The 20,674-nt window shown below is 34.1% G+C and overlaps 4 protein-coding genes across 8 annotated transcripts; 3 read left to right on the top strand and 1 right to left on the bottom strand.

The window, feature by feature from the left end:
- The first annotated feature begins 769 nt into the window (after positions 1-769).
- ELF4-L3 (ELF4-like 3) lies at positions 770-2,994 on the top strand. Of its 4 annotated transcripts, none has more exons than XM_011095503.3 (2): positions 770-940; positions 2,284-2,994. In XM_011095503.3, exon 2 carries the CDS (start codon positions 2,320-2,322, stop codon positions 2,656-2,658), a length of 339 nt encoding a protein of 112 aa, XP_011093805.1. In that variant the 5' UTR covers positions 770-940; positions 2,284-2,319; the 3' UTR covers positions 2,659-2,994. The 4 variants fall into 4 exon arrangements, with proteins under 4 accessions (XP_011093805.1, XP_011093804.1, XP_020553692.1 ...); XM_011095502.3 differs by having other exon boundaries at positions 2,281-2,994; XM_020698033.2 differs by lacking the exon at positions 770-940 and adding an exon at positions 948-1,289.
- Positions 2,995-11,300: 8,306 nt separating this feature from the next.
- On the top strand, positions 11,301-14,333 carry LOC105173662 (small ribosomal subunit protein uS3x). Its single transcript, XM_011095501.3, has 6 exons — positions 11,301-11,437; positions 11,549-11,696; positions 11,902-12,073; positions 13,626-13,680; positions 13,767-13,898; positions 14,011-14,333. The coding sequence occupies exons 1-6, from the start codon at positions 11,408-11,410 to the stop codon at positions 14,170-14,172; spliced, it is 699 nt and encodes a 232-aa protein (XP_011093803.1). The 5' UTR covers positions 11,301-11,407; the 3' UTR covers positions 14,173-14,333.
- Positions 14,334-16,019: 1,686 nt separating this feature from the next.
- RPA1A (replication protein A 1A) lies at positions 16,020-19,729 on the top strand. Of its 2 annotated transcripts, none has more exons than XM_011095498.3 (2): positions 16,020-16,478; positions 17,826-19,729. In XM_011095498.3, the coding sequence occupies exons 1-2, from the start codon at positions 16,219-16,221 to the stop codon at positions 19,486-19,488; spliced, it is 1,923 nt and encodes a 640-aa protein (XP_011093800.2). In that variant the 5' UTR covers positions 16,020-16,218; the 3' UTR covers positions 19,489-19,729. The 2 variants fall into 2 exon arrangements, with proteins under 2 accessions (XP_011093800.2, XP_011093801.2); XM_011095499.3 differs by having other exon boundaries at positions 16,340-16,478; positions 17,526-19,729.
- Positions 19,730-20,018: 289 nt separating this feature from the next.
- Positions 20,019-20,617, bottom strand: LOC110012835 (uncharacterized). The gene has a single exon (XM_020697918.2). It carries the CDS (start codon positions 20,475-20,477, stop codon positions 20,127-20,129), a length of 351 nt encoding a protein of 116 aa, XP_020553577.1. The 5' UTR covers positions 20,478-20,617; the 3' UTR covers positions 20,019-20,126.
- Positions 20,618-20,674: the final 57 nt, after the last annotated feature.

Here is a 20,674-nt window from a genome sequence, read left to right as displayed (position 1 = left end):
TAAGTATAGTTAAATTTACTTTTTTTTTCGTTAATCAATGGAAAATTTAAGACACATTATCGACTTTGTGCATATCCATCTTCGAATTAGAGTCTTTAAACAAAAATTAAGTGATGGAAACTCTTCAAATAACACACACACATATATATATTTATTAAACTTTTTTAAAAAATAAATTAAATTTCTGTTGAGCTGGCCTGCAAATTTGTACATGATTGCTACTCATTCTTGGAGGGCGTTCACCACTATTTATTGTGATTTAGTAACTAAGATTGAATGTTGTTAAATTCATAATGTGGGATTAAATCCTCGTTATTGTATTTGGCGAGGCGTACATACGTTCTAACTTGTATTTTGATGCTTTCATGGTTAAACCTTTGTTTTTAGTAATAATAAGTCGGCTATAGGAACTCTGATTGACATACATAGTGCATGCACAATTATTTCCGACAAATTTATATACTGCCACTCCTAATTAGAAATTTTGACCGACAGACATGACGCACGCATCGCCATTTCTGACAGGTTTGTAGGTTGCGATCCCTGCTTTCGTATTTCTGTAACCATTAAAAAAAATAAAATGTGATTGAAGAGGGTAAATGTATGTGAATAGTTTAGGGGGTGATTATTAATACCTGAGAGTGCAGGGGGCAAACTGCAATTTAACACAAAGTCATTAAATTGGTAATAAAGAAATAAAAAGACAGGTGGAGAAACACGAGTAGAGGAGAGTAAATAGGAGAAGAAAGATATAATAGCATTTAGACACAACTCTGAGGGTGGGTTCAGCGTGACTGTCAAATCTCACATATTCTCTCTCTCTCTCTCTCTCTCTCTCTCTCTCTCTTCAGAGATTCGATTTATCGCTGATCTTTCCAACTTCCTTCAATCTATGTCCTCTCTTTCTCTCCACCATAAATAATGTTCCCAGTTCCTCAAGGTACGTGAAACTCATATGTGTGTGTGTAATCACAGTAGTCATTTCTTTATCTTCTCGAGGCCCTCCTTTTTGAGAGAGAATTCTCTTGTTTTTCGCTCTGAAAAGCTGTTTTTTGTTTAAATTATTTGTTTTCAGCTCCTGGGTTTTTTTCTGGGTTCTGCTTTGAACTTTACTCTACGTGTTCTATGTGTTATACTCCATTTCTGTTCTTCGTTCCGGGTCGGGGTGTGTGTGTGAGGAGAGTGATGTGTATGGAATTGTACGGAAAGAGTTGGGGAGTTGAATTCTTTCTTGTTTCCGATCTTTAGGAGCATCGTCATGGCTTTGATTCACTGTTTTTCTTTAATGGGTCAGGACCAAATGGTTTTATTTCTCTTCTATCTTTGTTTCTATTTAAGGAATTTGTTCGATTATATGCCCCTCCTCACTGCAACTGCAAATCTTTTGTCGTACGGTTCCAACATTTGAATTCCCCATTCCGTCCTCGTTTTCTGCTTTTTTCTTACAGATATTTAATGTAAAAAATCCCCATTTGATGCCATAAATGGTTAATCCTTTTTCTCCTTTTCAGAAACTACAACTGCATCAATTGTCTCAAGAATTGCTTCATTGACTCTCTGCTATTTCTGTAATCCTTTCTTTTTTTTAGTATACAGTTTCTTCTTTTTTCTTAAAAAAAAAAAGGGAAAGAAAGAAAAATTGGTCATTGTTCATAAGTCCTTCAAGATTGGTTTATGAGTGTTGTTGCCATCATTGACTGGTTTTTTGGGTCTTGAGATTCTTCTTTTGAAATTCTGAGCTTAACCTTTAAGAGGGTGTTTCTGAGTACATTGTAAAAAGGTTCCTTTTTGTGGAAACAGGATCTGCTTTTTTCTCATTTCATCTCATCATCCCTCATATAATAATAATTGAACTAGCTAGTTATCAAAATGCTTATTACCAGTAACTATTATAATTACCATGATGACAATAATATCCAGTCATAATAATAGTATTATTCTTACATGTCATGTTGCTTGGTTGATCCCTTTGTGAAAACAAGGGGTTGTGTGAGTGGGGTGGCATGATATCAAGTTCAGACCTTTGTGTCTTATGCTCAAATTGTCTTTAAACAATTCAAAACCTTATCATGTTTTGTCTGGGCTTTTTGCTAATATAAGCAAGTACAGATGAGAAGATATGATGATGGGCATCTTTAAAAACCAATAAAAAAAGACACTATAGGATTGTCTCTTGTTGTTTATGTTCCTTTTACCTCACAATCATTAATCTCCTCATACTTTATGTTTCTTGTCTCTGTTTGGAGGTGGGGTTTTTCACACACTTGCTCTCTTGTGCAGCAGCACTGCTCTTTATTTGATTGGGGATCCCATTCTTACATGGAGGGGGACACATTTTCAGGCCTTGGTAATGGCACACAGATGGATGGGAAGGTGTTGCAGAGTTTCCAGAAGAGCTTTGTTCAAGTCCAGAACATACTGGACCAGAACAGGCTGTTGATCAATGAGATCAATCAGAACCATGAGTCCAAGATTCCTGACAATTTGAGCAGAAATGTTGGTCTGATCAGAGAGCTGAACAACAATATCCGAAGGGTTGTTGATCTATATGCTGATCTTTCAACTTCTTTCACCAAGTCCATGGATGCTTCATCTGAGGGGGATTCAAGTGGTGGTGCTTATGGGAAAGCTGGCCACAAGAGGCATAGGCCTGGATAATGAGGGAAAGGGGCAGGATGGATGGATGATGGATGATGGGCTTTTAGTTCTTCCTGTTCTTGATTCTTTGCATGGTGGAAAACAAGTTTGTGCCACAACAAGTATCTCCAGCAAGGTAGTATAAAAACATGTATTTTAGATTGTGTAATTTGTAACTCATCAGTTCCTCCCCCCACTCCACCCCACTAGTGAAAGTTGTTCTTTAGTGCCTGATTACTCACCTGAAATTTCCCATGAGGAAAAATAATTGTAGCTTCAAGAACTGCTGCTGCTCCTTTGTTGTAACTCTGTACCTCTGATCTAATTGAATCAAGAATCTCTCTCTCTCTCTCTTTCTCTCTCTCTCTCACACACACACATCAAGTTCCTTTGTAGTAAAGGTTTGTGTGGATTTGAGGGGTTGTCAGTTGATAGATCCAATACCCTCATGAATTGGCCCCATTTATGTTTGATTCTCATGAGACCTAACACAGAAACTGTTGTGGGCTTTTGGCTTTCTTTTGTTCTTGTGTTTGAGTTTGATCATTATTCTCTTTTTCAAAATGGTGTTTCTTTCTTGCACTACTTTTGGAGGAAGCTCTTTTTGTTCCTTTTTTGAAACTTGTTCATCAAAACTGAGAGAGAGAGAGAGAGAGAGAGAGAGAGAGAGAGAGAGGTTTCCTTCTAGTTTTGGGGATAAACACAATGATACGGTGCAAAGATGCTCTGAAAATAATTGAAGGAAAGCAGCTTTTTTAGATAATTCTTTTTAGTTCCCAATCACATTCCACCACAGGAACAGAATCTGAGATAAGAGAAGATGATGCTGCTATGATGATGATGGTTTTTTGACCATTTTTTCTCCTCTTCTTTTGTTTATGTTTTTTGTTTTTTCCTTCATCCAATCATAATCTCTTGGATCCCATTTTATATATATTATCAAGAAAAATTGAAATGTTTCAACTTCGATCATCATCACGAGTCGGTCGTACTCCAAATATAATAAATTTCTTATATGATTATTACTTAAGAGATTATTTTTTAATATACTATGTAAGTCGACAAAAAAGATGGAATGACGCACATTTACCAACTGCTAAGTATGTAGTTCAGAAACCCACTACAATTTTGTTTATGCAGTCTTTCTTGATTGGTAAGTTTGATACTTAAAAATTAAAAAAAATCATGATTTTAAATTTTACGAATGAAAATATATATCTAATATTTTTAATAGTTTTTATATTTTTTTATTTTATTAAATGATGTAATGGATGGCGAAGAGAAGAAAACAAAGCATTAGTGCTCCAAGAGACAGATTGATATATGTGAACAGTGAATCCCAACAGCTTGACAAGGGCCCCAAAAGAGTCATTTTTTTGGGACGGAACTGAACTTGTTCACTACATCCTTATCCCTTTCCCTACTTAGGTTCTTTTCTCCTTTTCCTTCCCCCCCTTCCCCACCCCCCTTTTTTTGTGTGTAGAATTATTGTTATAATCTGAATTTGGTGAAATTTAGGCTAATTACAGCATAAATGTATTACACTTGCCATGTAATTGATGTACAATTTAATAAAAATAATCAATTATACAATAATTACTATAAATTTTTATGATGTGAAATTTGATTCTAAGAACCTTTTTTCCTTTATGAATACCTTTCCTATTTAATTTCTTGATTTCTACTTTTGTCCATTATTATTTTTCTTTATTTTCTAGTATGTGTTTGCTATTGCTATTAATGGCCTTGGTGACTGGCTTCCTTTTGATCATGCTCCTAACGCTTGTTTCCAATCTCTCTCTCTCTCTCTCTCATTGATTGAAGAGAAGAGAAGAGGTGGGTGGGACCCTCTAAATTGGTTCCTACTTTGCTGATCTTAGGACAAAGGAAAAGGGACCACAACATAGGTGATTGCTAAAATATGGATTGTTTTATAGTGTAAGATTTTTGAATTATGTTGTTTGTTGCTTTCACATTTCCTACTTCAACAACATGATATGATGCTTTTTTGCCCTTATTCCCAAATCCCCCCCACCCCACCCCACCCACTCCCATATCAATTTTGTGTCACACTTTTATGTTACACATAATTAATAATTAAAAAATATAAAATAAAATTAAACTATAATTTAAAAATAAAATTACATAATATATTATAAAATATGATATAAGATTCTTCGCCCGTCTTAAAATTTGAAAACGCCAAAAAAGATGGGGGAAATCATCATTCTATTATTGATATACGCAAGTACCTTTCTCCTCCCACCCACCATCATTATTTTCTTGAATCTAATAAGTGGCTCCAAGAATTCACCTCTAATTCCACCTTGTACTTATATTTATATCACCACCAATCAATCACATCTCTTCTTATAATCAAACCTCAAAATTATTTAAATTAAGAATAAATTATAACGGACTCTTATCATAATTATAATACTCCCACATTATTTAAAAAATTATAATACTTTGAGATTAACGATCGTCTAATAAATACCCCCTACAATGGGCTGCCACGAGATGATATTTATTAGCTGACCGTTAATTTTAGAATATTTTTTGTAATTTTTCAAATAATAAGATGATATTTATAATTATAACAAACTTCATAAAAGTTCGTTGTAATATACCCTTAAGTCAATAATAGTGAGGTAATTTCATAATTATCATTATACAGACAATTAATTACGCATATATTGTGAAAAAATCAACCACAACTATTTTCTTATGTATCTACAATTGTCGTGTCGTGTACAAATTCTTGCAACTCAGTACTCGTGTCTTAAATGTGAATCATGTGATGATGTGAACATATTAAAACAAAATGAAAAAGTAATAGTACAAGAAAAAGAGTTAATTTAGCACACTCGAATATAATTTAAGTGAAAAAAAAAATGATATGCTATTATCAATATATAATTCAGTTCGATTGGCTTTGGGCTAAGGTAATAAAATATACGTTGTACTATTTATCAGGATGAAGATTTCTAAAGTAACTACAGTAGTTGACAATACGTGGCCTGTCTAAAATGCCCTTAATTATATCTATTCTTTTCTTCAAATAACCATCTAATTTGATTACTTAATTTTTTATGTTTACCGACATACAATAGTATAAAAAGAAATTAAAGGATTTTCAGTGTATTATAAAATTGACGGCGGATTAATTTGAAAATAGAGGCCAACGTTATGATGTTTAAATCAGTAATTATTTTAAGATGAAAAACAAAGTACGAAAACTAGGAAAAGATATGAGAATTAACAAAATTGATGGTGAGATGTGTAACAAACGTGTCGAATACAGTAGAAACAGTGAGGTCGATAGAGAAACACATATAAGTGAACTGTATGTGTGTGTGAGAGTCAAAGTGTAAAGTTCAAAGTAAAATTACCTCCCTTAATCTATCTAGATTTATATTTATAGAAGTAGATGAGAGAAGTAGGGAAGCGGTTGGAGCATGGTTTGTATATCCCCAAACTTCTTGGAATGTCGAATTTTACGATGTATGGTTCATCCAATTGTACGCCGCATCATCAATATCCTGCGGGAGCGGAAACACAATATGCCATATTAGTCGAAAAGCGGGGAATTAGATACCTGCATGCTTTGTCCAATGGAAGGTGTATCCTTGTTGGTGAGCCTTTGTGGTAACATATCATTTGAGGTGTGGGATATTGCTGAATAACTCAGAACTCCTAACTGTTAGTTGCTAACTGCTAACTCAAAGTTCAAAGTTCAGATAGGAATAGGATCAGTAGACCAACTATTCTATTATTCCTTTCAGTTAGGACAGTACTGATCAGATAGCTCAACAATTCTTTGTTTTCTTAAGATGTCAGCTTCTAGCTTATTTCTCGACCAAGCTCTCGCTTTCTATTTCGAATCATTTTAGTTCCCGATTGGATAATAAAACCTGATTAAAGGTAGAGCCTAAGGACACGTACCTTTTAAGAGCTCACTTGTTGTTGGGGTTTCTATTAACATAAATGATCACAAAAAACTTTATAGAGCAGTAGTGCCAACAAGATCCACTTTGCTACCCGCAAATAAGAATTGTATAGTTCACTTTTTATTGCCTTTAATTTTTTATTTAATTTCTATTGGTGAAAATTTAGATATTTAAAAGTTCAATTTATTTCCATTCTCTTATATTTGATTTGTTATTTACTTAGAAAATATTATTTGTTAATGCATAAACATAAATTAATTTTTGCAGTAAAATATATATGAAATGTGTTTGCGTTCTATAGGCTTAAAATTGTTAACACAACAATGAGGAATAACAATATAAGATATAAAATATAATATTACAAGATATTATATATTTAAAATATATATGTTGATACCGATCAATTTATATCCACTTCAATTAACAGCTTTTGTCTTCTAGTAAAAAGACGAACGGCATTTTGGTCATCAAACAAATTAATCCTATATAGCAAAATAAATAGGGTCGTGGATCGATCCCACCTTAGAGGTGGAATCCATAATCACATATCTCGTGGTTTGATATACCGAGCGCTTGTCAAACAACGGATTACGCATGATAACAGATCATATCCTGTATAATCCCATGAACCATCCGAAGCCTATTATTAATAACTTATTTATATTCATTTCAACTTAATTTGTTTTATCAGTTGCGATCAGATAATTACTTTATTTTTATAATAAAAAAATTAAATTATATACAAGGATGAAGTGTGCTCTAGTTGCTATTACAATAAAAAGAATGAGGAAATAAGATGAGTTAGGACAGATGGGAAGCCAAGACAACTACATAAACATGCAATAAAAAAAACACATAACATTACATGTGAAGTGGGAATCTACTTTTTGAGTTCCCATTAGCCTTTCCTTTTTGTTTCTTCAAGTTCCAGCAAATAGGGTTTCAAAGGAACCAAAAATCTATCATATGATATTATGATTCTTTAAGTTCCTACATCAATAGTTGGATCCAGATGCCTTTGTCTTGGATATCAAAATTAATTATATATAATTCCATCATCTTATCTCATGCTAATTAATTATAATTGTGATTATGTGCCCATCATCTTATAATTAAGTCTTTTTAATTAAATTAATTATTGTGACATAATGATTAATTTGTGATCTCATCACACTTATTCTTAAATCATTCTTGTTGTTGGGGGCCTCATTCATGACCATTTTGTGAAACTTGCTATTATTGTCTAAGGGTTGGTTGGATTTTTATATTATAAGGGTAGTTTGGTAGTCAAATTTTAAAACTTGGGCATTTATGTTAATTTAGCAATAAATTGGTTAAATTTTGGAGAAGTATCGTAACATTTTTACGTGTTTTGCAGATGCTAAACTTGGTGAGCAGTACACTGGGTATGTAAATGATTGACATATATATTTATTTTTTAAAGTTAAGGTTTACGTATCATTCATATGTACATCCTGTGCATAGAACATTGTGTGCGGCATGTATTTGACCCATCCCTATGACAGCAAAGGCTCGTCAAAATCGTTCACGAGGAATACGAATCTATGAATGATTTAGTTATAAGTATTTTTAGCGTTTCTTCTTTTATATCTTTCTTTTTTCTAAAGTTTTCCTATGATTCTGCATACTTGTTCCTTCTCTTACAAGACGAAGGTCTGAGACATAACGGGACCAGATCGAATGACTTAGTTTGCCAATTATTGATCATAAAAAACACTCTATGTATCAAATGTGGACACGTGCTTTTGACTAAATATACATTGATAATATGATCTAACTCTTCGACGTCATTTGATTTATTTCTAAACCCATCTAATATGTATTGAAGAGTTTTAGTCAGGATCACCCCAATAAGCCTACCGTATTGCTATTTTCAGGTCAACTCAATACTCCTCAACAAAAGTCTAGTGATGGATCAGATCTCCAATCATGGACTCCATCTCTTGTTGAGGACCTCGTATAGTATCCAAAACCTCAACCCAAATACATACATACATACATATATATATATATATATATATCTTCATGTGTTTGTTTATAGTTTCTAGTAACTAGCTACAATCACTTCAAAATATATAATTTATACAAAGTTTTACATAATATTTTATTGTGCTCCTAAATTTATAAGGGTGTTCGAAAATTATTCAAGTCTTTTCAATTATAAGAAAAGCATAAAAAATTTCAACATTGATAATAAAAGTTGTCAACATCCCGAGATGTTATGGTTGTCCGAATATCTTTTTTATTTATAGATTGATCATCATGCACATAGAGTTTAATTAAGTGCAATAAATATTCTATATTATATTTTTTCTATAAAGATAAAATATTTAAGTATTTAACGTCAATGTAGTAAAAGAATCATGCTACTAAATAACAATATGATATTGCCTCACTTATTTCAATATATTACTTCACCACACAATCCTTATCCACAACCCAACGTACTTGAAGTCTTATTAAAACCAAATTCAGCCATCGCAATTCAAATTTGGATTTTTAATTGGGATAGTTAGCTATACAGTCTGATTTATAATTTATTTATTTTTATAAAAAAAATATGTATGTATGCACAAAAAACGTCAATATTATTTATATAAATTATTTATACCTTTTAGAAAATTACGCATACACATCTAAAAAGTGTTAATATTATTACACAAATTATCCCTATATTTTAGTTGTCAGTGGTGGTTTTCGTGGTTTGTATAAATAAATCACAAATCAGGGATGTAAGTATAATTATTTCTTAATTTGCCGAAATTCTTCTATAAGAGTAGATTTTCAAATCATGCATCTCTATCTACTGATCGAATGTCTCATTGTGCGAGGTATTGGATATTGCGACTTTGCATAAGCATTACAATTTTATTCTAAAAATGCGACAAGTTGAAAACACAAAAAAAAAAAAAAAAAAAAGATTTGAGACTTATAATCGTTCATACTTCTCATTTGTAATTGATGTAAAACACTTGTTCCACGATCCATATTGTTTCACGCGATATATACAACATTTAATTATAATTAATTATCATAGTTAAAAATAAAAAATTAAATAAATAACAATTGACTACGACCATACAATAATTACTGAATATAATTTTTGTGAATGTAACTAAAAATATTTCTCATGGATTAAAACCAATGCAAAAATATAGTGAAAGTTTGGGCCATTGTGAGAGAAGAGTCCATTAGTTAGTCCAGTGAGGTTGTCTATATGAAAGAGCCCATTATGAATGCATTGTAATAAAATATACAATAAAACATAGTTTACTTTCCAATAAATGAAAGTAAAGAATATGCGTGTCCTTTCTTCAATAATGATAGGGTGAATTAATCGAATTTTTTTGAAATTTATCATAATTATAATATTTTTTATTATTTTAAAAAATATAAATACTCCTTAAAATTAACGATCATATAACACAATAGAAAATATTTGTAATTTGTAAAACAACAAAAAAATAATTATAATTATAACAAATTTCAGTAGAACTTATTATAATATACCCTAATTAAAATGTAAACATGCATTTTATAAATAATTAGTTATTTGTTAAAAATATTATTTTATCGTATTGGAAAGTCGAAGCTATATTATTTTTAGAATTGTATTTAAAAAAATTAATTTAGTATTTTCGAATTATAAAATTAGTCCAACTAATCCACCTCGAGTACAAGTCTAGGTTTAGATCTTATGCCCACAAAACTTTAATAAGTTGGGTCCCAGATTTTGGCAAATCTATTTTGAATTTAATCCCAATGTTATCAATAAATAACACGAATTCCCATTTATTTAATGATTGAGAGAGTGTTTGCGAAAATTCTTACTTTTAAAAAATGAGTTTTATAAAAAGAATTAAAAACAGTAGCAGATTAAAAAATAAGTAGTATTCGTATAAAAAGTGAAGATACGATAAACAACTAGGTAGTATAGGGGAACAAAACATTTAATTAATTAAAGATCCTTTGCCCCCGCATGTTAGAAATATACTATCTTGAATTTTGATATAATTATAAATACCACATTACTGTTTGAGAATCACCATACCTTCGATAAAATTATGTAATATGTGGGTGGAGACTTAGAATTATCAATTTTGTCATTGTTGTACTTTTTTTGTATTGAATTTTTTTTTTTTGAAAATTATAAAAAGTCGAATATGTAAATGAATTTTTTTTAAAAATTGTAAAAAAATTAGTCCATAAAATAATTTTAATTTTTTTAAAAAATAATTAAAATTATAATATATAGTCCACAGGGATGGAAACCTAATGGAAACTGACAGATCAAGCTAGTTGTTGGGACTTTAAAATTAGAAAAGTATTGATAATTTTCTAAACAATAATGGAGTATCTGTAATTATGCCAAATTTTAGGGGAATTCATTGTAATTTATCATAAAATAAAATTGAAATAATTTATTTTATTTTTATGATATGAATTTATCCAAATAAATTTAATATATTTTTTATATAAATATTAAAGTTTTTGTTTTAAATTCATCAATCCAAACTCAAGGTCAGACGTTGATGGAAAGCGAGGACATTATGGCTGTCCCACAAGCCCAAGCCCAACCTCAAATAAACATACTGTTTTTGGGCTTTTATGTTTCTAACGAAGCAGAGTTGGCCCATTTTATAAGGCCCAGCCCTAATTGAGTCCAAGAGCCCAATAGCTCAAAGCCTATTCAACCAATATAAATCTTCTCACAAACTCTAAACCCTAATCCATCTAGGGTTTGCATTTGTCGCGCGGAACACTTAATCTCAGATCTCCCCATTCCCGTGCACACGACAATGGCGACTCAGATGAGCAAGAAGCGAAAGGTTTTTTGCTTTTGTGATTTATTCATGATTCTTATAAGCGCGTTGTATGTGTACCGCTGTTGATGTTTGATTTTTGTTTTTCGTAATTTTGGATGAATTGATGTGTAACAGTTTGTGGCTGATGGAGTGTTCTTTGCGGAGTTGAACGAGTTATTGATGCGTGAACTGGCGGAGGATGGATACTCTGGGGTAGAGGTTAGGGTTACTCCCATGAGGACTGAGATCATCATCCGCGCAACGCGCACCCAGAACGTTCTTGGTATATCTTAGTCGTTTTGTCTGTCGATTTTTTTGCTTTATATGATCTGATTTTTATTTTCTGATGAGTTGGTTGACTAATTTGGCAAAATCTGATCATTCTAGGTTTACTGTGTTGTTTTTCTGCTCAATATATGAAATCATGTGTTTATTTATTTATCGCTTGTTGTAATTTTGATTGGATTCGGTTGGCTTTATTACTATAGGGGAGAAGGGAAGGAGGATTAGGGAGCTAACTTCGGTGGTGCAGAAGAGGTTCAAGTTTCCTGAGAACAGTGTTGAATTGTATGCTGAGAAGGTTAACAACAGGGGGCTTTGCGCCATTGCCCAGGCCGAATCCCTCAGATACAAACTCCTTGGTGGCCTTGCCGTCAGGCGGTAATGGATTCACTTGATTTTGTTGCTTCATTATTTCTTGCTTAAAAATAATTTATTTGGTATTCTATGTTTATTTGGTACATCTTATGGTAAATAATTTTCTTCCTGTTGCCTTATTCTTTGTTTCACTAATCTTGGTCCTAACAGAACAAGTTATAATGCCAAAAGATTTGAAAAATGGCAAATATTAAAAAGAAGAAATGCTTGATTAATCTCTACAGTACCCTTTTTTTTAATTTTTCATTGAGCTACACAAATATATTTTTATCTAATCATTAATATTCCCAGAATGAATATAGAACTTTTTCTTGAATCAACCAAAAAAATTATTGATAAATCATTTTACAATAATGAAAGAAACCAAGAAAGAATTAATAAAAAAAGAAACGTTTATTTCGACTATAAAAATGTCACTAAGTGGATCTAGGTGTATACCTCTGCTGATCTTTGTTCATGGACTGATGCCATCAAGTATAACTGAGACAAGGGATTGTAGAGATTTAGGTGTATTATTACCTACTGGAATTAAGCTGTCTAGCTGGCTATTGATATGTGGGCTGGTTTCTGCGTGAGTCTAATTGTTGCTGCTATGTCATCCACAAAGCAATTTTGGTGTTTCAATACCAATTTTTGTGTCGGATGATGACTAAAAAAATTGTCTTGATCCATCTGTAATTGTCATGAAAATTACTGATTTTCATGCTGTATTGTTGGAGAAGAGACATGATTATTATGTTATATTCCAGGCCTGTATTTTGGAATAGAATAGTGACTGTTGAATCTTTCTGGAAGGATGTCTTAAACTGTATCTACTATCCACTCCTAATTGCTCTTATTATTTGCTATCTAAGGCAATGTAGGCTATTTTAGGTTCATGTTTATCGGGGGAAATAGCTGCAATAACCGAGTTTCTAGGGCATGCTTCTAGGGAATTGTTTTGTACACTGCATGTGAATTTGCAAGTTTATGTAGAATGCGCACTTGATCTGTTCTTTTGATTGGGTATTCTTTGTCCTTGTTATTTTTGACTTTTGTGATCATTTATACATGATGCGCTAGTGTCCATCGACACTCTTGTTTATAAGCGGGAGAAACTGGGTGTAGTAATTAATACTTTGTTAAGTATATAACAAGCTTAATTTATCGGCCTAGTAATCTTGAAGTGTATACTATGTCATCCATAAAGCAAAATTGGTGTCCTTGTCAGATGATGACTATAAAAACGTCTTCCTCCATGCTTTGATCATCTTGAGGTGCACTCTGTTTTTCATGTTGCTGTATTTTGTTTATAACTAGTTGCTTTGGCTTGAAAACTATTGCTCAGTGCTCGGGTTGAAAGTTACAATTTTCAACTTCAATATCTTGAGTTGTCTGTAAAACCAAAATTTAAGGAGTTCCAACTAACATTGTTCAATTTCTATGTCGGAATAATTTACTTGATTTTGTGAAATTGTCTAATCTAGATGATGAAGATGAACTGGAACTTTTGATTTTGTTGTATGGCTCATTTATTAAAAGTGGATTTGTGTTGATTCTTTTTTTCTCACCTCAGGGCATGCTATGGTGTTTTGCGATTTGTTATGGAGAGTGGAGCGAAGGGTTGCGAGGTAACAGCTGTTCCTTGACTTTAGCCCTTTTGGTTTCTTTTAGTTGTGCTGCTTGTCTAAATTCATGTATTCCATGTGGGCCTCAGGTGATAGTTAGTGGAAAGCTGAGGGCTCAGCGTGCTAAGTCCATGAAGTTCAAGGATGGATATATGATCTCTTCTGGTCAGCCAGTGAAGGAATACATCGATTCTGCTGTCAGACATGTGCTACTCAGACAGGTATGCTCCTTTCCTGATGTTTCTAGCTGAGTTACTACTGATCTTGTTGGACGCCATAATTAGCTCTCTTTTATGGGTTCTTTTTTATATTCTGATTTGTGCACTTGCTCAGGGAGTGCTTGGCATCAAGGTTAAGATTATGCTCGACTGGGATCCAAAAGGAAAGCAAGGTCCGACTACTCCTCTTCCAGATCTAGTCACAATTCATCCTCCAAAGGAAGAAGAGTTTATCAGGCCAACCATGGTACCGGCTGAAGTTGAGGTGCAAGCGTAGAGGGCATCAACACCTGATATTTGTTACTCGTGCGCATTTACATTCGTTCTTAGCAATCTTTTTGACAGATGAGAACAGTAGACACAAGTCTTTCTCCAATTTTCAATCTGTGACAGCAGAATTTTTGTTGAACTATTTATTCTAGTGATCTTTTTTCTGTTTGTTCTATTGCAATTAATCTTGCATTCCAGATTTATAAGGGAACGACAGGATTCGAAAGCTAAAAATATGTTTATGTACTCATCCATTTTTGGTTTAGAAAACAGATCAGAAAATGTGATAATAAGATAAGCCGAAGGCTCTGCTGATCTGGTTTCAGTGTTTCACGTATAGCAGTCCAATTTTAGGCCAACAATTTTTTAAATTCCGCCTTCAGGGGTTGGGTGATTTTTGTGGTCTTATATCATCATATTGTCATAAAATTAATAATAATCTAAAATTATTATTACTAATGTTTCAAAATGAAAATTCTTGACATTTTCCTAATGAGTAACGAATCTGCATGCTTTCACCGGATCTTTGGGTTTTTGTGTAACTTGAAGTGAGAATTTACGTACAATCTACGTGGGTTTTGTTCTAATTTATTTATAATTATTAATCATTTTTAAGTATTGACCGAATGCATAAGGCCCAGTTGAGGCCTCCCACCAAGCCAGCCCAGGCTTAAACCATTGGATGTGTTATTTTTTTGGTATTTTATTTTATTTTTCTAAGCTTATGATAATATATTAGATAATAACAAATTCAAAATGACTTAAAATAAATGAAGACTACTAATGAATTTACCTATAAAAAATTTAGGAGTAGAACAACAAAGATTATATCTTTCTTAAAATGTTAAAAGTATAACAAATTTATTAGAATAGTCAATTTAAAAGAATAAAACAAAAACTCGCATTATTGAAAAGAAAAAATGGTCAAGACCACGTGTCTTGCGCTACTAGGCTGGGTTGCCCCAAATATTAATTCTCGAGATTTACTCAATTGGATTGGATCTAAACCAGACTAACTCACTTTCTATCGAGTCAATTTGATTTTGGGCAAACTGACTTGGACTTAGTCCATTAAAATATTTATATAGTCATGTAATCATTGCTTTTATTAAAAATGCAAACTAAATATTCCCCCATGTAACTAATCAGGGGTAAAACAATTAGGTGAAAGGTTAATTTCTTTACCCCTTCTTGCCTTCCAACTTTAATAATCTCATTTCTCTCCATTTCTTTAACTCCTTTTGTTTTTCTCTTTCCAATACTCCTTTTGCTTTATCCATTTGCTTCTATGTTTATTAAAGTACATATTTGTATTAATGATCACAATTATCACTAAATGTCAAATAAATTCTTTTATTATAAAAAGGAATCATATTACATAACAAAATTATCGTATTTGTTTTTTCTTATGTCTATACTGAAAATTTAAGTATTCCTCTTAAGATTGTGATTCAGCTATCCAAACCAAATATATTTTTTTATGATATTTGAATTGGCTGATATTTTTTCAATAATCGCTTAAGAATTAAATTTTATTAAAGTCACATTTTGATTAAATTTATTATTCATAACTTTTAATCCCATTATCATTATTCTTTTTACTTAATTAGTCATAAATAATTTTCAAATTTCTTCTTTAAATAATGAATTAAGATTTTGAATAATTTAACTATATTTTTTTCTATTTATGTAATTATAATCATGAAATTTTAATCCATACATCATAATTATTTTTTAAAAATTAATTATGTAATGAGGGGTGAAATTAGAGCAAACAATTTTCCTAATAGCATAAACAAAAATAAATAAATAAATTATAAAAATTGTATTCCATGTCCTGAAATAGAAAGAGTGGGTCGGTTTCTCCCCGCCATTTCATCAACGCTCGTCTCCCCAAATTGCCCTCCAATATATGTGAAATGAAGAACCGCCCACGCCTTCATCTCTTTCTCAATTTCCGAAATTCTTCCTCGATTTCCGCTTCCGACTTCCGACTTCATAATTCAGTTTTCATTTTCCGATTCTTAGGGTTTTCCACTTTAATCAGCAAGCAATGCCGGTGAATCTGACGGCGAACGCCATATCGGCGATAAACGGCGGCGACGTTAATTCGAAGCCACTGGTGCAGGTGTTGGACATCAAGCTCATTGGCTCCACGCAGGAGCGCTACCGCCTCCTCCTCTCCGATTCCGTGGCAACTCAGCACGCCATGCTCGCCACTCAGCTCAATGATCGGGTGAAGACCGGCGGAGTCCGCAAGGGATCGGTCATCCAGCTCATCGATTACATCTGCAGCACTGTCCAAAACCGCAAGTAAGTTCTTCGCTCCGATCCCTTGATATTCTTTAATCACCTAGTGTAATTTTGTATAAGCTGTTCCGGTGTCCAACTCCTGTGCTTCTATATATTTTGTACATGATCTGTGGTTTTTCTATTTATTTAAGAGTTTTGGAGGATTTTATTTATGGATGAGGAATTACGAGTTCATCTGAGCTTGTCTGTTTGTGCGCGGAACAGATTGATATTGAGCTGTGGTTAGCTGGCCTGGTAATTGACTTAGTGATTCTGGTCTTTCTTCTTTTTAAGCTTAGCTGCATTTAGGTAGAAGTTTGATGGTAGCTCTTTGGTTCTAGTTTGTTTACCGTTTCCAGTTCGTTTTGTATAAGAATGAGTATCTATATTGAAAACCTTGATTTTTTCAGTTGGTTTTTGTATGCGTAAACAGTGTGAAAGAAGTCATTTATGAGATTTGGACAGCAATAAGGAGTAAAAACAGAAATTAGATCACATGATGCTTATAGATATGATATATTATACCTCATATTTCAACTATACAAAATATTGGAGCAGTATGATTGAGATAAAAGACCACACTTAAAGCACAATGTGTTCTAGATGTGTTCGTTTGATGTTTACCGATTTGCAAACTTTGAGTGTGGAGACAGAGAGAAAGTTGACTTACCGGATTGAATGACATGCTCAACAAAAATATTACCCGAGTAGATCTGCAGTCATAAGGTTGGAATGCAACTACGAGGTGTGCGCTCCAAAAGTAGTGGTGCTTGTTTGCATAGTGGTAGTCGTAAGATCAGATCGAGCAGCCAATGATTCTTGTGTCGATATAAAAACCTCTTCAGTAAATGGTTGAATATGAATGAGTTGAGTATTGGTGGCTTTAAATACTTCACAATGAGAGTAAGTTGTCCACCTTTCCCAAAAGCATTTCAGTCACATTTTTTGTAGGCTATGCTCATATATGCAATTCTGGCTCATTCTTATCCATCAAGTTTGGTTTATTCTTGATAATATTAACACGATGAGGGTCTTCGTCAATAATTATTAGCTTATTTGTCTTCTCAGAAAACTAAATCATGGAACTAACGAGAAGTCTGGTTGGTTAGTCAAGCTGATAGGTGTTGGGTGCTTTTGGTGTCATCAATTCGGCCTACTGCTATGAGTTTGAATTGGAGTCTTTTGCTAAGCTCATTTCCATGCTGCTGAACGCAACTGAACAAATTTTAGGATAAAACAGTCGATATTAAAGTGAAAGCGGGACTTCCAACACCTAAATCTTAAATCCAACACCATCAAACTGATTGGTGGCATATATTCCCAAGCTTTATAGGCTGGGAACTTAATAACTGCGAATTGTGTTTGCAGGATCATTGTGGTACTAAACATGGAAACAATTATTCCTGACTGTGATGTAATTGGCAACCCAAAAATGTTCTCCGAAGCTGATTCAGTGCCTCAAAAGCCAGCACCTGATATGCCTTCTGGACGACCAACATCAATAAAAAATAATAATGTTGGTGTGCAAACTTCAGCACTCGCAAGCTTTAGCCATGTAAAAACTTCAGGTTTCCAGAATCAAGGCAGCAACACTCAGAGTTTCCGTCCCACTGTACAGCCATCATACCAACCTCCTCCAAATTATAAAAATCATGGGGCAATCATGAGGAATGAGGCCCCAGCACGGATTATCCCTATTGCTGCTCTGAATCCTTATCAAGGTCGATGGGCCATCAAGGCACGAGTGACAGCAAAAGGAGATCTTCGACGGTACAACAATGCAAGAGGAGATGGGAAAGTATTCTCCTTTGATCTCCTAGACTCAGATGGAGGGGAAATCCGGGCAACATGCTTCAATGCCGTAGTTGACCGTTTTTATGATACTATTGAAGTTGGGAAAGTCTATGTGATATCTAAGGGTAGCTTGAAACCTGCCCAGAAGAATTTCAACCATCTGAAGAATGAGTGGGAAATATTTTTGGAAACGGCATCATCAGTGGATCTTTTTCCAGATGAAGATGCTTCAATACCAAGGCAACAGTTTTCATTTAGACCTATTAGTGAAATTCAACATACCGAAAGCAATTCTATACTGGATGTAATTGGTGTTGTAGTAACTGTAAATCCTTCTGTTCCTATCTTGAGAAAGAATGGAATGGAAACACAAAGGAGAATTCTGAACTTGAAGGATCAATCTGGGCTTAGTGTTGAGCTGACATTATGGGGAGAATTTTGCAACAGGGAAGGACAGCAGTTGCAGGAAATGGTAGAAACTGGTAACTTTCCCATTTTAGCTATCAAAGCTGGAAAGGTTAATGACTTCACTGGGAAGTCTGTCAGTACCATCTCCGCGACTCAGTTATTCATAAATCCAGACTGTTCCGAGGCTAACAGCTTAAGAGACTGGTTTGAGCACGGTGGAAAAGAGATTGCTTCTCATTCCATATCTAGAGAAGTTATGCCTGGTGGATCAAAGAATGAAACACGCAAGACTTTGGCACAGATAAAAGATGAAGGGCTTGGGAGGTCCGACAAGCCGGACTGGATCACAGTTAAGGCAACCATATCTTTCATTAAAACAGACAATTTCTGCTACACAGCTTGCCCGTTGATGATCGGTGACAGGCAGTGTAACAAGAAAGTGACTAAGTCAGGGAACTCTAGATGGCTATGTGATAGGTGTAATCAAGAATTTGAAGAGTGTGATTACAGATACCTAGTTCAAGTCCAGGTTCAGGATCATACTGGGTTGACATGGGTGACTGCTTTTCAGGAAACTGGTGAAGAGATATTGGGTTGCTCAGCCAAGGACTTATACCTGTTAAAATATGAAGCTGAAAATGATGTCAAATTTACTGAAATTATTCGGAATTGTCTTTTTACGGAGTTTCTCCTTAGGCTTAAAATCAAAGAGGAGATTTATGGTGATGAACAGAGGGTGAAAATCACAGTTGTGAAGGCAGAGAAGGTGAACTATTCTGAAGAAAGTAGATTTCTGTTTGACATGATCCCAAAGTTTCAATTGCGTTGAGAAATAGAACAACAACTCAAGTGTTTGTTGTTTTCTGTAATATTTTTCTAGGAAGATATTAACCCCTAGCATTGAAACACCAGTTTAAGTTTGATATTAGGGAATTTTTCTCATTTATCGTATACTTAAAACATCTGTATACGGCAATCACACATGTAATTCATCACATGTTAAACTCCAATTGAGCTGTCCTGTGGGTGTATTCGATTCAATTTCCAGAATAATGTCATAATCTTCTTCACTTCTGCTGTGAGACGAGCCAAAAGCAGTTCTTCATGTGTTCCGTTGGTTGATGAAGAAATTTTGAGCAGGCATTTGTTTTGCTGTAGATGTTGGTGTATGTTAAGTTGCATCACTTAAGTTGATGAATTCCTCCTAATAAAAAGAAAAAAATTTCTTATCCGAAAGTCGTCTTTTTATTTTATCTTACTGCGGGTGCCAAGAATAGATTGGTAAATTGGGGTGGCAACTGCGAGTTTGTAATTGATCTATATCACGAACAGGTTTCTATAAGAAATAAGAATTAAAGCTAAGAGAAACAACAATTACTCTTTTTTCACCAAAAGTAATGATGATGACATTGACAAATTTCATAGATACACATATGGAAACACATCGAACACAAAAAGCAAATCTTCTCAGCTCCGCTTGACAGGATCAAAGTTGGCCACACCAATCACAGCTCCAACAATGGCTGTCAGCACAACACCTCCGGCCGCGATGCTGAGCAAGAAGTTCTTCAGAGACGGAGAGACGGCCGCCTCAGCCACGTCGGGGACGACCATGGAAGCCGTCAATGCGGCGGCTGTCAATCCAGTGACGACCTTCTCCTTCAACGAGGCCTTGACTTCAAACTTCCCAACTGGCTTCGACACAACCTTGGATGGCCTGACGGGTAACGGCTTGAGGAAGGCATCGGCACTTGGTTGCCTCTTTTGGCCAGCACGGGCCAACGGCAATGCCATGGATACTGCAGAAGTGGAAGCCATTCCTTTCTGTGTCTGCTCTCTCAACAGCCGCTCACTCAGGCAAGTTGATGCTTGTTCTTGCTGTTAAATGAATATGCTCTTGGTCTTGGGGATAGGAGTGTATTTGGAGGGGATTGGATGGTGGGGTGTTGAGAGAGGGAAGGAACGAGAGGTGGAGAATCGAGGGTATCTCAAGATTTGTCCAACGTGGCAGCTTC

This window comes from Sesamum indicum, linkage group LG11 (genome assembly GCF_026168435.1).
Source record: "Sesamum indicum cultivar Baizhima isolate 11 linkage group LG11, ASM2616843v1, whole genome shotgun sequence".
Lineage (NCBI taxonomy): Eukaryota > Viridiplantae > Streptophyta > Magnoliopsida > Lamiales > Pedaliaceae > Sesamum > Sesamum indicum.
This window is presented reverse-complemented; position numbering and strand designations above follow the sequence as displayed.